This window comes from Mustela lutreola, chromosome 1, assembly GCF_030435805.1.
Source record: "Mustela lutreola isolate mMusLut2 chromosome 1, mMusLut2.pri, whole genome shotgun sequence".
In the NCBI taxonomy this organism is placed as follows: Eukaryota; Metazoa; Chordata; class Mammalia; order Carnivora; family Mustelidae; genus Mustela; species Mustela lutreola.
The window spans coordinates 179,422,362-179,437,832 of NC_081290.1; the positions used below are offsets into that span (position 1 = coordinate 179,422,362).

General features: G+C 38.2%; 1 protein-coding gene across 1 annotated transcript in view; it reads right to left on the reverse strand.

Moving 5' to 3' along the window:
- Positions 1–1,044: 1,044 nt before the first annotated feature.
- Positions 1,045–15,471, reverse strand: part of GUCY1A2 (guanylate cyclase 1 soluble subunit alpha 2) — a 332,057-nt gene continuing 317,630 nt past the window's right edge. Inside the window, exon 9 of the mRNA XM_059179573.1 lies at positions 1,045–1,513. Within this exon, the coding sequence (XP_059035556.1) occupies positions 1,457–1,513 (57 nt within the window). The 3' untranslated portion in view covers positions 1,045–1,456. The remainder of the gene's footprint in view (positions 1,514–15,471) is intronic.

Genomic DNA, 15,471 nt, shown 5'->3' on the forward strand with positions numbered 1-15,471 from the left:
TCTGCCTGTCGCTCCCCTGCTTGTGCTCTCTCTTGCTCTCTTGCTATCTCTCTCTGTTAAATAAATATATAAAATCTTAAAAAAAAAAAAAAAAAAAAAGAAGGAAGGAGAAGAAATACAGCATTTAATAGCCCAAAGTTATTCAGGTTCTTGTGGCTGGCTCTGTGCCCCCGTCCTCAAATCCAGTTACATGCACAAACAGGATGTGCAACGAGCTCTTCTGGGCCATTTGAAGATCTAGGGCTCATCTACTGACTTAGTGTTCTTCAGGGAAACAGAACAGACAGAAGGTAGGTAGGCCAGCTGGCTGGCTGATTGATCAGTCTCAATAGGTAGCTTTATTCATCCACCATTTATAGAGAGAGAAGAAGGATGTATTGTAGGTTATAGGTCTGCAGTGTAAAGGCCTGGAAATAGTGGTGTGAGCGCCTGTCTGGTCCTGAGGCGGGACCGGACCTCTGTCCTAGCTCGAGACCATCAGGCCAGGAGCCACTTCTTCCTTGTTGAACTTTTTGTTCCATTCGAGCCTCGAGCAGATTGGACGAGGGCTGCATATGCTGCTCAAGGCGATCTGTTCCTCAATCTGCTGACCCAAATGTTAGGCTCGCCCCCAAACCCTCTGGCAGACCTAGAATAACGTGTAAACAAACACCTGGGCACTCTGTGTCCAGAATTTACAGAAAAAATTAACTTCACATCTAGGCTCACTATATACCCACCAGAGTAAAAATTCTGTTAAAAAACTATGGAGCAGGGGCACCTGGGTGGCTCAGTGGGTTAAAGCCTCTGCCTTCAGCTCAGGTCATGATCCCAGGGTCCTGGGATCGAGCCCCACATCGTGCTCTCTGCTTAGCAGAGAGCCTGCTTCCTCCTCCCTCTCTCTCTCTCTCTCTCCCTCCCTCTCTCCGCCTGCCTCTCTGCCTACTTGTGATCTCTGTCTGTCAAATAAATAAATAAAATCTTAAAAAAAAAAAAAAAAACTATGGAGCAGGTTTGATACAAATATGCGTGTATACATACCAAAGTTCAACCGGCATTCAGTGTCCACGGCAAGTTAGGTCAGACAATACTTCCTTTAAAACCAACACTTGAGAAAGTATTTTAAAATCTCATAAACCAGAGGTGAAAATTCTTCAGATTCGCTTCTCTTCACTCACTGACATGTAAATTATTTGTGGCCAAAATCTAGTTTAACTTGAAGAAATAATCAATCAGTATTAGAATTTTGGGTATAACGACATTGGTGGTAAGGGCAGGTCTTGGCTTTCTGCGCTGTGCACCGATCAGGCCGGCATTAAGCTTGGGTTTCCACCTCGGTTTCTGTGTCTCACCCATCTGTTAAGGACGGTCGGAGCTGATAGAAATGAAATCAGTTTGACAGATCTCCGTTCTGGACTGCCTCATTCTCTTCATTCTTCAAGGCCCTGCCCGCCATCCCAGGCCTGGGGTTTTGGAGTCATTTCGAAAGGCGGAATGGAGAGGATATGAAGCTAGCCAAGAATTTGCTTGTGAGCTGGAAGGGAAAAGAAGCACAGAAATTCAGTGTCATTTTTGTAAGCAGGAATAGCCGCAATCACATGTTACCACGGTGAAGTCTAGAAGGCCTAGGTAGACATGGACATTTCCAAGTGTGTAGAGAAACTACTTCAGGAATATTTCTGTAAAGACCCAAAGGACACCCCTTTTACAAACCACCGAGCGGCGTGTGTCAGAGGACAAGTGCTGCGGGTAACGGGGCCAATTAGTGGCTGACTAGAATGGAAATAGCAGCTCCCTGCAAGTCTTTTTGGTAGAGACATACCCTATTCAATCTAATAGGTTCAGATTTATTTCGGAAGAGTTTAAATTCAGTTCACTGCAGCCAGACACCAAGATCCATTCGTTGCATCTTACAAAATGATTTTTGTCAACATAAACCAAACTGCGATAAAGGGGGGGCCAGAGTGCTCAAGGAGACAGCGCGTGAGTGGAATTGAGTCACCAAGCGGTTTATTTAGACCAAAGTCAGGGGTCTAAGATGATTTGTTAGAGACAATTACAGGGACTTAATGTAGGTAATACTTTAGAAGAGAAGCAATTTGGTGTTTTTTAAAAAAAAAAAAAAAAAAGCAAGAAGGGCTGGTGAAAGCATTCATCTCAAATTAGTAATTTAAATATCTTATGTGGTTCAAATAAAACCATCATGCAAGTCAGTGACCCATGAACACAGCCGTTGAAAGAGGTATGTGGAGAATCTCGAAGTACACTAACAACCATGTGGATGGTAATAATGTTCCAAGGGTTAAGCTTTTTTTTTTTAATTATCATATAATGTATTATTTGCTTCAGGGGTACATGTCTGTGAGTCATCAGTCTTACACAATTCACAGCACTCACCATAGCACATACCCTCCCCAGTGTCCATAACCCAACCACCCTCTCCACACCCCCCCACCCCAGCAACCCTCAGTTTGTTTCATGAGATTAAGAGTCTCTTGTGGTTTGTCTCCCTCCTGGGTCCCATCTTCTTTCATTTTTTTCCTTCCCTTGCCTCCATGACTCCCCCACCCTGCCTCTCAAATTCTTCATATCAGAGAGATCATATGATAATTGTCTTTCTTTGATTGACTTAGTTTGCTTAGTAAAATGCCCCTTAGTTCCATCCACGTCATTCCAAATGGCAAGATTTCAGTTTTCTTTCTTAATGGCTGCATAATATTCCATATTATTATATATATTCCATAATATTCCATTATATATATATGTATATATGTATATATAATTGTGTGTATATATACATATATATATATATGTGTGTGTGTGTGTGTGTGTGTGTATTCTTCTTTATCCATTCATCTGTTGAAGGACATCTAGTCTCTTTCCATAGTTTGACTACTGTGGACATTGCTGCTATAAACACTGGGGTGCATGTATCCCTTCAGATCACTACATCTGTATGTTTAGGGTAAATACCCAGTAGTACAATTGCTGGGTCGTAGGGTAGCTCTATTTTCAGCTTTTTGAGGAACCCCCATACTGTTTTCCAGAATGGCTGTACCAGCTGGCGGTCCCACCAACAGTGTAGGAGGGTTCCCCTTTCTCCACATCCTCACCAGCCTCTGTTGTTTCCTGACTTGTTAATTTTAGCCATTCTGACTGGTGTGAGGTGGTATCTCACTGTGGTTTTGATTTGTATTTCCTTGATGCTGAGTGAGGTTGAGCACTTTTTCATGTGTCTGTTGGCCATTTGGTTGTCGTCTTTGCAGAAATGTCTGTTCATGTCTTCTGCCCATTTCTTGATTGGATTATTTGTTCTTTGGATATTGAGTTTGATAAGTTCTTTCTAGATTTTGGATACTAGCCCTTTATCTGATATGTCATTTGCAAATATCTTCTCCCATTCTGTCAGTTGTCTTTTGGTTTTATTGACTGTTTCCTTTGCTGTGTACAAGCTTCTGATCTTGATGAAGTCCCAATAGTTCATTTTTGCCTTTGCTTCCCTTGCCTTTGGTGATGTGTCTAGGAAGAAGTTGCTGTAGCTGAGGTCAAAGAGATTGTTGTCTGTATTTTCAAGGATTTTGATAGATTCCTGTTTCACATTGGGGTCTTTCATCCATTTTGAGTCTATTTTTGTGTGTGTTGTAAGGAAATGGTCCAGTTTCATTTTTCTGTATGTGGCTGTCCAATTTTCCCAGCACCATCTGTTGAAGAGACTGTCTTTTGTAGCGCCTGGGTGGCTCAGAGGGTTAAGCCTCTGCTTTCAGCTCAGGTCATGATCTCAGAGTCCTGGGATGGAGCCCCACATCGGGCTTTCTGCTTGGCAGGGAGCCTGCTTCCCCCGCTCTCTCTTTGCCTGCCTGCTTTTGATCTCCATCTCTCTCTCTCTCTCTCTCTCTCCCTCCCTCCCTCTGTCAAATAAATAAAATCTTAAAAAAAAAAAAAGACTGTCTTTTTTCCATTGGACATTCTTACCTGCTTTGTTGAAGATGAGTTGACCATAGAGGTGTGAGTCCATATGTAGGCTCTCTATTCTGTTCCACTGATCGTGTCTATTTTTGTGCCAGTACCATGCTGTCTTGATGATTATAGCTTTATAATAGAGCCTGAAGTCTGGAATTGTGATGCTATCAGCTTTGGTTTTCTTTTTCAACATTCTTCTGGCTCTTTGGGGGTCTTTTCTGGTTCAATACATAAATTTTAGGATTATTTATTCCATTTATTTGAAAAAAGTTAGTGGCATTTTGATAGGGATTGCTTTAAATATATAGATTGCTTTAGGTAGCATAGACATTTTCACAACATTTGTTCTTCCAATCCATGAGCATGGAACATTCTTCATTTCTTTGTGTCTTCCTCAATTTCTTCCATGAGTACTCTATAATTTTCTGAGTACAGATTCTTTGCCTCTTTGGTTAGGTTTATTCCTAGGTATCTTATGGTTTTGGATGCAGTTATAAATGGAATCGACTCCTTAATTTATCTTTCTTCTGCCTTGCTGTTGGTGTACAGAAATGCAACTGATTTCTGTGCATTGATTTTATATCCTGACACTTAACTGAATTCCTGTATGAGTTCTAGAATTTGGGGGGTAGAGTTTTTTGGGTTTTCTACATAAAATATCATATCATCTGCAAAGAGTAAGAGTTTGACAACTTCTTTGCTGGAGAATGGAGATATTTAAAGTGTTAAAAGCAGTCTATAATTGTATATCCAGTATATTTTTCAAAAGTGAAGACAATAAAAATCTTTCCTAGACTCCCCTGTACCCCAAATTAAGGGAATTTCCAGCAGGCTTCCCTGCAAGAAAAGTTAAAAGAAATTCTTTAGGAGGAAGGAAAGCTGTATATACCAGACAGATCTACATGAACAAAAATGAATAGTTTAAAGGAAAAAATAAAGGTATAATAAAATCCTGGGGAAAAAAAATTTTCCTTTTTGCAAAAGGCATGATTGTGTGCTTAGAAAATCTTAAGGAATCTACAAAAAAACTACTAGAACTTATATGTGTCAGTTGCACAAGATTTTAGTATACAAAGTCAATATACAAAAATTAAACCCATTTTTGTGTACCATCAACAAACATTTAGAAAATTAAATGAGAAAAATACCATTTACACTAACATCAAAATTATTAAATAATGATTCATAAAAGATGAGTAAGATTTTTATATTTAAATATATCAGTGATAGACAATAAAGGAAAATTATATAAATGGAGAGCTGTATCATAGTTATGGTTTGGATGAGTTAATATTATTAAGATTTAAATTATTCTCAAGTTGCTTCATTAATTTACAGCAATACCAGTCACATTCAAAATATCAGGAGGCCTTTTGTAGAAATTCTCAAGGTGATTCTAAAATGCAAATGATCTCAAATATCTTGATTAAGTCAATTTTAAATACAAAATCAAAAGATTTGCACTACCTTATGCTGCATAATTTATAAGACTTACTATAAACAACATTAATCAAGGCAGTGGGATATTGATGTAAGGAAAACATTATAAATCAGTGAAATGGAATAGCGGTCCAGTAAATGACCCATACTTACACAGTCTGTTGGCTTTTGACAAAGGCACCAAAAGCAGCTATGGAAAAGGACAGTCTTTTCAACAACAGATTTTGGAATGGTTGTATATCTATATGGAAAACTAAATTTTAACCGTAATTTTCAAAAATAATTTGAGATGGATTGTAGCATTCTTCTCCAATAAAACAAAGGAGAATATCTTCAAAATTTGGATATAGGCAAAAGATTTCTTAGGACACAGAGAAGTATTTTGAACTTTGTTAAACTTATAATCTGTTCAGGAAAAAAACATATCAAGAAAATGAGTAGACCATTCATAACTTGGAAGAAGATAATCATATGTATTAGAAGAAAATGGGAACATTTCTTCCAATTGGAGGGAAATAGAAAATATTTTATATTTATAGATGTGTGTGTATATATGTATTATGTATATTTATATATAAATATATATATTTATATCTGTATATCTGACAAAGAATTTATATCCACAGTATGTAAAGAACTCTTAAATTCAATAATAAAATTCCAAAAAAAACTAAAAATAATTAAAGAGTACTTCAAAGGGAATGGCTGTTAAGCTTATGAAATCATTCCAAACATCAGTTGTCAGGAGAATTCATATGGAAACCACAGTGAGACACAGCTACACACACACTAAAATGGGTAATATTAATAAAATTGACATCACCAAGTTTTGATGAGTGTGCAGGACATCAGAGCTCTCACACATTGCTGGTGAGGTGAAATGTTGGAAAGCCAACTTGGAAAATTATTTCCAATTCAAACATACCTCTGCCCTATCGATTGACAGTTCCACTTCCTGGTATTTACTCTAGAGAACTAAAACTACATATCCACAAAAGACTTGTACTGTATGCTTATATAAGTCTTTATTTGTAATAGCTAAAATCTAAAAAACAAAATTTCATTGGGAGAATGGATTAACTGATACATTCATTTAATGAATTTCTGCTCAGCAATAAGAAAAGAATTGGTATGTGCAACTGTATTGATAAATCTCACAAATACTTTTCTGAGCTAAGAGGTGAGATAAATCAGGCTAATTACTGAATCTTTATATAAGGTTCTAGAACAAAAAACTAATCTTTTGGAATGGGAATCAAAGAGCTGGTTGCCTCTGGGAAGTGAGAATTAATTAATGGGCATATGAGAGAACTTCTGGGGTAATAGAGCTTCATTGATAAGACAGTGAATCACATGAGCTTACGCATTCATCAAGACTTAGAATTTTGCACACAGGATTTGTACATTTCACTGCATATAAATTATAAGTAAAAAATCAAATACGACCACAAAATTGTAGATGAAGCCATTCTGAAAATAACTTGTTGATTTTGGCTGGCTGTAACAGGGGGCTTTCACTATGTTTTGTTTTTTTGTACATCTAAAATGTTTAAACATTTAAAGGAGACCCAATGTCATTATCACTTCCTGTACCTAATATATGCAGAAAACCCTACTGGCACAACATACTCAAAATGTAACGTTACCCTATTGTGCACCTCCTTTGAGAGGAGAGGACTAGACTCATGCATTTGAATTACCCAGTGTCCAGATTTTAACTTTCCTTCACCTGTCTCTCTCTTAGACACTAATTCAGCTTTTTGGATTCTGGGGCCTGGCAATGCCAGGCAATGTCCATAATCTCCATCAGTAACACAGTTCTGTCAAATAATGATACAGTGATAATGAGGATAATAATGTTAGAAGATGTAGGTCTCTACTTCCCATAGAAGCAATACGTAAAACCAGAGTGCTTGTATACAAATGCTGCTTCAAGAGAAATCCACCAGCCCTGCCATCCTAGAGGTCACCAGCCCTAACCTCCCCTGCACAGGTTCTAGACCTGCAGTGGGAGATAAGATGTTCCATTTTATCTTCATCCCTCTCCACCACTCAGATACTTCCATTCTCTCTTGCACACAGTTCCAGAGCTTGATGAGGAGAGTCATGAAAAGGCAATCACCCTCTCAGATAAACTCCTGTACTTGATCTATTGTTGTCAGCACTTCTGGCGTCAGAAAATTCTGTGCTTGAGTCATATCTATGGACTCTGTGGAAGCTTCCTCAGAGTCTCTTTCTCTGGGCACACTCTGGCCCCATGACTGGCCATTGAGATTTGGGTTCGTGGGAGTCATCTCTCTGAGTCTAGAACATTGGCTTTGAACAGAAAAAGCTGAGACCCCTCTGTCGCAAAATTTCCCGAACACTTTTCACAGCAGAAGTGTTCCCATTCTCGGCCCTTAATGTGCTTTTGACATTTCCAGCCTCTTCCTTTAACTCCTCTCGGGGAAGCTTTTGATCCTTTTGGTTCTCTTCAGGGACCCCCAGTCCATCCTAGGTGTAGCATGTCAGGTTCTCATCTAAAACCAGCTCCTCAGGAAAAGCCTTGTTTTTCTAGATTTTAGAAGAGAAACTTCTGTTTCTGATTTCTCAACCTTCTGGTATTGAATTTGTGACAGCTGACCTTTTGCCTTTCCTTCACTTACCAAGAGGTTGTAAAATGTACCATAAGAAACTTAGGAGCTCAATCAAAGCTTGGACGTTAAATCTCGGTCTTCGTTCTGCTTCTGCTTCCAGCTGTTCACACGGGCATAGAGTGCAAGATGATGTTAATAATTTAATGCATCCAGCAGTGGACTCTGAATTAAAAGGTTCTGTGAGCCTACTTTTCTGTTCAGCCAGATATTGTGCTACATTAAATATCCCTGAAGCCCTTTAAGACATGAAAAAATACTGGAACCACCAAAAAAATTTAAAATGGAAAATCCGCATTTATTCAGATAAAACTTTAAGATGGAATACATCTCATTTGACCTATTTATAACCTGATAGTTTTTGAGTGGTGTCTACAGGAATTTATGCTAACTAAAATGGTGGATTAAAGCATCCTATTAAAAGGAGGAGTGATGGTCAGAGGATTTAACAGGGCAGCACCAGCTGCAACTCCATCAGAATGGACACCAGTCCCAAGACTCCAGGTTGGGCCATTTCCCTGGCCCCCATGGTACTCCTATTAAGCTCTAAATACATTACATGGCACTATGTTGAAACATCAAGGTATTTTGGGCTACAGGATTAATTCTTTATCTATAGGTAGTTTACCATCGAATCATAAAAGAAATGTATGGTTTGTTAGTGACCTGAATGTTTTGCTGTACCTTGAATTTCCTGGGGCGGACATAGGTAATCAATATATTTTCTTAACTGATACAATGGAATACAGAGAGATAACTGATTTGCCTTATAGACTTGAGAGCAGGCTTAGGATCCTCAGGGAAACACAGATCTTACAATTGTTCTATTTTTCATGAAATGTAGCCCCATCACCCTCCTGTGCGTGACCATTGTTAGTTGACTGTCTTCTCTGTTCCAAACACTCTGTGTTGGATGCTAGGAAAACAAGCAGTGAGGACACAGCCCTTCCTTGAAACTACTGTGCATCTTGCACATGGTGATAGACCTATGTCTCAGTATGGTAGATCCCGTGCAGCTGTGTAGTTAGGATAGCTGGTGTTTGTTTCTGTGGGCCTCGGAAACCGGTCACAAATGGGATGATCGATATTTCAGGTGAATTTTGAGGATGAGTCTGATTTCACATGATAGAGAAGTCAGATCAGGATCCCAGAATAGTCTGTGCTGTTGCCGGTACCCATCAGTGGTATCCCGCTGTGTCTTCCTATTTTTATCCTTGCCCTTATACAATATTCTTATTCATCTATATTTCAAACACGTGACATTGTATAGAGAATAATATTACAGATACCATCTACCATCTCATCATCTAACTTTATCAGAGCCTATCATTTTTGCCTAACCTGCTTCCCATCACTCTCTCTTAAGAAATAAAATATTAGACCACACAGATAAAGTGGGCATCTGTAAGGGCATCTGTACTTGACCATCAGTCATCAGAGGTAGTCACTGTGGCAAATTTGAGACGTAACCTTGTTGATTCTTACAATTCCAGTCCTAGCTACTTAGAATGATGCTAATGTAAATTTATCATCCTTTACTTTTGTGCATGTCTTCTTGTGCTCATATACATGAATTTTCCCCTGGATATGAACCTAGATTTGGAATTGCTGGATCTGGGGATGTGGGCATCTGAAACTTTAACTTGGCTTTATATCCTTGCCAAATCGTGGTTTTGTGACACTTGTAATTTTTGCCAACATCTGGACTTGAAATGGGATATCTTCATTATCTTAATCCGCTTTTCCTTGGTAGTTTCAAAACCCAACCACATATTTGTATATCCCCAAACAGTACATTTTTAGATTTATCTCCTTTGAGCTTTTTGGAACTAAAATCTTATTACATGAATTTTTTGAGACATGTTTATTTTGGTCAACATAAGGTTTTAGTGATGCATCAGTGTTGAACCAATTTCATTAACTTTACATACTTTGTTGTAGATAATTTTAAGACTATATCACAAGAGACTCAGTTTTTCCATGGTTGATGGGCAATTGGCTAGTTAGAGTTTTGTTTTGGTTTTCCTTTAAACAAAGCTTCTGTAAATATTCTTGACCCTGACTGGTAGTGCATGTGGGAAAAAAATTCTCTAAGGTATACACACAATAGTGAAATTAATAAGTCTGAGGGTATAGGTTTGTTGTGCATTTATTTTCAACTGACTTAGTGATTCAAACTGGTTTTCAAAATAGCTTTACAGTTTTACATTCCCATCAGAAGTGGATGAAGATTTCTATTCTCCCACACGTTCCAGCCATCACTTGATAATGTTTGACTTGTAAATTATGCCACTCTGAAGGATGGAAAATCACATGGTGGTTCTGATTTATGTGTCTCTAACTGTTCATGAGATTTAGCACTCTTCCTGTATTTGAGTCCGGTGTACTCTTTTGGGAAATTCCTTTCCCTTTTGTTTATTTACTGTTCTCTTATGTGTTGGAGTTCTTTAATGTATGCTAGTTATAAACGTTCTGTTGACTATATGCACTGAAGTTGGACTCTTCCAATTTGACCTTGATTTTCCAGTTTGTGATTCTTAAAATGAACAGAATTTCATGCAGATGAATGTACCAGTATTTTTCTCTGACACTTTTCGTGTCTCCTTAAGAAAGCCTTTGCTGACCTAAGATCATACACATTTTCTGCTCTATTTTACTCTCAAAGTTTTATAGTTTTTCCTTGTACATTTAAATCTTTAAAGCACCTGGGGTGCTTGTGTATGATATGAAGTCTGAGTTAAATTTTCAACATGAATATTATAGGATCAGTGGAAAAGTTTTACAGTTTTGAAATTACAAAATTCAATGATTTATAGGTCAAAGAACAAATGTTAAGGGACTTGGACTCACATTTAAAACTGAAAACTATTCCTTTGGCATTTGTTGAGACATCCTGTGGCCCAGTGTGGTATAATTTCAAACTGGAAAAAGAATACTATTTTATAGCAATTAGGTAAAGTGTTCAATTGGTGTTATGTTTTATTTAAATGTTCCATTCCCTGAGGATGTTTTATCTGCTTGATCCATCAATTACTGAGCAATGTCAAAAAAAAAAATCTTTCACTATAATTGTTGATTTTCTTATTTTAATTCTTAATTCTTCCAATTTTTACTGGAATGTATATGTCTGTTCTTTTATATATAATTATAATCCTATTTCTTTTTAGCATAGATAGTATCTTTATTTTTAACAAAATGCCAGTTTATCATTTTACTTTCCCGAGATGAATAAACATTTTATGATTATGAAAATCACTTAAAAAAAAAGATTTTATTTATTTGACAGAGATCACAAATAGGCAGAGAGGCAGGCAGAGAGAGAGAGAGGGAGAAGCAGGCTCCCTGGTGAGCAGAGAGCCCAATGAAGGGCTGGATCCCAGGACCGGCAGGACCCTGGGATCCTTAAGGCAGAAGTTAAGGCAGAGGCTTAACCCACTGAGCCACCCAGGTGCCCCTATTGTAGACATATTTTATGTAAATAATTTACAGATGCACCTTTTCCCAGTCCTGAGAGTTTTTCTCATTTAATAACTTCACTTTACTTTATTACAATTACTGGTGCATTTAGATTTATTTCTAATATCATTTTGTGTTTTCTTTGCCCAGCATTTTCTATTTCTTTTTCTTTATTTTCTTGCCTTGATTGACTGTTTTATTTTTTCATTTTATTTTTGATTTGCTGATTTGGTTATTTTATAATCTTGTCTAAGTATTTTAATGTTATTCTATAAATTTAAAGATAAGATGCAACTTCCCCAAATCTCAGGTTAATCAATGCCTTTATTTAGATTCTAGCAAATAACACAAGGATCTAATGTTAGAACACTAGATAAACAAATATCCTCTATATTTTCTCTCTGATCAACCTGTCCCAACTTATATGCCGTTGTTGTCTGGTATTTTGGTTTTACCTTATGTTTTACAACCTCAAAATGCTGTTATAATAGCTTTACATGGCAAATGTTTGTTTTTATTTAGCCAAGTTTCTCACCTTATTTATTTATTTTTAATTTATTGTGGCATCTCAGATATTTTTTTTTTTCTGGGTTTATTTTCCTCTTACTTGGAGAACGTCCTTTGGTATTTTTCTTAATATGTTTCTGCCAGAGACAAACTTGGTCCATTTTCTCTTGCCTTATAAAAAGGTTCTTTTGCATTTGTTCTTGAGAAAACTTAGTGTTGACCTGAACTCTCAGTAGACTGACGTTTGTCCTCCGTCTGCCTACGGTGGAAGCCGTCCATGGTCTTGTGACTTCCACTGTTGTCTACTTTTCACTCCTTGGTGAAGAGGCAACCTCTTTTTCTTTTCTCACTAATGTAAAAATCATTGTATCCAAAGTTCTGTCTGCTTCTACGCTTCTTCTTACCCGTTCCTCCTTGGTGTTTTTCAGCTTCTGCTTGTTCTGAGAAGTCTAAGTCGTTCTGTGTTGATGTAGTACTTCTGCCCCCTCCACCCCCTGGGTGCTGTTCCAGTTAAGACGCGTTAATGCTTCTAACTCTGACCTCCCTGCACCTGGTCTCCATTTTATATTTCTGTTTCTTTGTTCTTCTGGTCTGTCTTCCCTTAATCTCTTTATTTTCCCCTTCACTATTCTTTGTTAAATGTGTCCGTTCTGCTGTTTGACCAAAGACTGAGTTTTAAGTTACATTATTGTATGATGCATTTCTATAAATTTTTCTTAGTTTTGTTTAAATTTTGTTTGCTGTTTATTCTTCCTATAAAGCTTTCAATTTCCTGAAACATATTAAATATACTCATGTTATATTTTTTGGCATTAATTCCATCATCCAAAGGTTTCACAGTATCAGCTTTGCCACTTTTTTTCTGCTGCTGCTTTCTCATAATAGTGCCTTTGTTTCCTTGTGCATTTGGTTATGTTTTTCTGTGAGATACTACTTTCCTTGAAACTTAACTGATCAAAAGTTTTTATGGCCAGGGCAAAGGTAAGTTCCTGTAGAAAATGTTTCTATCTGCTTCTCAGGAGCTTGGAAGAACCAGCCTCAGATGACTCAAAATAATTCTTGGTTTGGGAAAAAATAATAATAACTCTTGGTTTCACTTTGGCTTACACACCTGTGTCGGAATCATAATACGGCTTTAAGTGCTCAAGGAGATTTGTATTTCCTCCTCCACTCAACAGTAGTGAATGAGAGTGATAGACGTGTTTGCTGTTTTCCGGTTGGTGGGATCGGGCGGGAGGAAATCATGCATTAGTTCACCCTTACATTAACGGTATGGCTCTGTGCCTTTGAGTTGACACAGTAAAACACGGATTCATCTTCTGTTTTCTGATGTTACAAGTTCTCGACTCCCAAATGTCCATTTTCATGGGCGGAGTGATGTGTTAAAGAGGAAAGTCGGCTGTATTTAAGAATATGATCCTGTCCCCATATACATGTGACATATATGTTTCCATATGCACGATACTGATATATATCAGATTATTTTTTTTAGTTTTCCACAGAAGGGCCCAGGTACACAAAGTGCTGTATTTCTAGAAACTGAACAAATTCAACACTTTGCTTCAGTATGAGGGTGAAAGTTCCCATTATGCAAACTGGTGACGCTGAGGCGCGCCACCACCCTTGGTCTTAGATTGGATTTAGGTACATCCTACTCTGTACCTTGTCTCCACCAGGCTCTTTCATCTTTTCTTTACATGAACCAAATTTTCATTCTTTCTCCCCTCTTTCCTCCTGATATACTTGGCAGGCTTACAACTCATTTCTGTTCCTTCCAAGTTTACTCTTCAATTCAGACAGATGTCAGCTGCGAAAATCTGGCGCTAACACCCACATCCTCTCTCACACAGTTGTAAGACCTTCGTGCCGTCCACTCTGATCACTTACTCCCACCTCCCCGTCATTACTTATTGTATGCATTCCACCTCAACTTTTAAAAATCTCTTTAATTGGTGTTATGGTTATTATTTACTTATACAGACCGTGCCTGTTTGGATTCACCAACAGACACGCTGGTATGTTTGCCGCTTATTCTTCTGACATCTCAGAAAGTTTCTCTGAGGTCCTTTCCTTTTTTCCAGAAGTATATTATTAAGCTCTTCTAATGGGTTCATCTTTATGTAAAAATGTCTTTATTCTGCCTGAATTCTTTTTTTTTTAACATTTTATTTATTTATTTGACAGGCAGAGATCACAAGTAGGCAGAGAGGCATATTCTGCCTGAATTCTAAATTAACGATCTTTTTCTCTCGGCACATGGACATGTGCCCACCTCTTTCTGGCTTATGTCGTGGCTACTGAGAAACACACCATTTGTCTAATTCTTACTTCCTTGTGGGACATCTGCCTTTTCCCCTCAAGTTGCTTTTAAGTTCTGTGCTTGTGTAAGAGGATTCTGTTCTGTTCACTGAGACCTAGAACCCCTCTCCCTCCATGTTTTCCCCCTCTGGTCTGGTTTTGTTTCTTCCTGGTGGCAGTGTCCCCCTCCCTCTCTGTTTTAAGACTTTAGATTGGGAGCTAGGTTTGCGAAAGCTTTGTTTAGGAAAGCATTACCTTACCCTGGGTTGAAATGCGGTTACTCCAGAGATGTTTTGCATTTTCTCTTGAGGGAAGCACGGGGGATGTCACCAGGAAAGGAAACTTTTTACAGTAGTTCAGCGTTTAAAACATACAATGCTTAAATTTAAAAAAGAATTTAAAAACACTAACTGTGGCCTCTGGTTATCAATTCTTAAAGGAAACTTTAATGCTTGTCCCACCAGAACAATACTGAGACAGAAAAACTTCCTCCGTGCAATTTTCCAGTTGCGGGTAGATTTTTTTTTTTTTCCTGGTTCACTTTTTATTGATAGTGTGATCCCATGTGAGTTCTGGCTTTATCCGGAGGGTATCAATTTCCCTGTGGCTTATCCTCATGCCTGCTGGGTATTAAAGTCCTTTTTTTAGCATCTCCATGGGTCCCCTCCCCCTCCCAACCCCTGCCCCCGCACCACCCACCCCTGGACCTCCTGCAGTGTGCTCACATGGTGTTTTTACTTTGGGATTTTACTTCATCTTCTTACTTTCTTACCCAAGCTATCCACTTTATCCCTCATTTCTAGTTTGGGTTCTTTTTGTTTTTGTTTTTAAAGAAGAGTGCTTTCCAGTTCTCTCCTCTATCCCAGGGCTAGACATCTCCTAATATTTTCTATAGCATTCTGACTCACCCGTCCATTCTCAGCTCAAAATTTACATCCTCACTGATGTAGGTCTCCATCTCTATTGTAAGCTGGACTGCCGTTTCTAAGTTTTCTGCTCCACGCTATTTGCAGTTATTAATCATGAATCCCTGCGCAGTTCTGGTGAGTCTTGGTCTCCCCCACCATTTGCTCAGCTTCCTTGTGAGACAAGACACGTAGAGTCTGCTTCCTCACAGTAGTCCCAGAACCAAGTGCGGTTTCAGGCCCAGAGTTTATGTTCAGTAACTAGCCGATGAATCAATGAAGAGCCCGGGGAT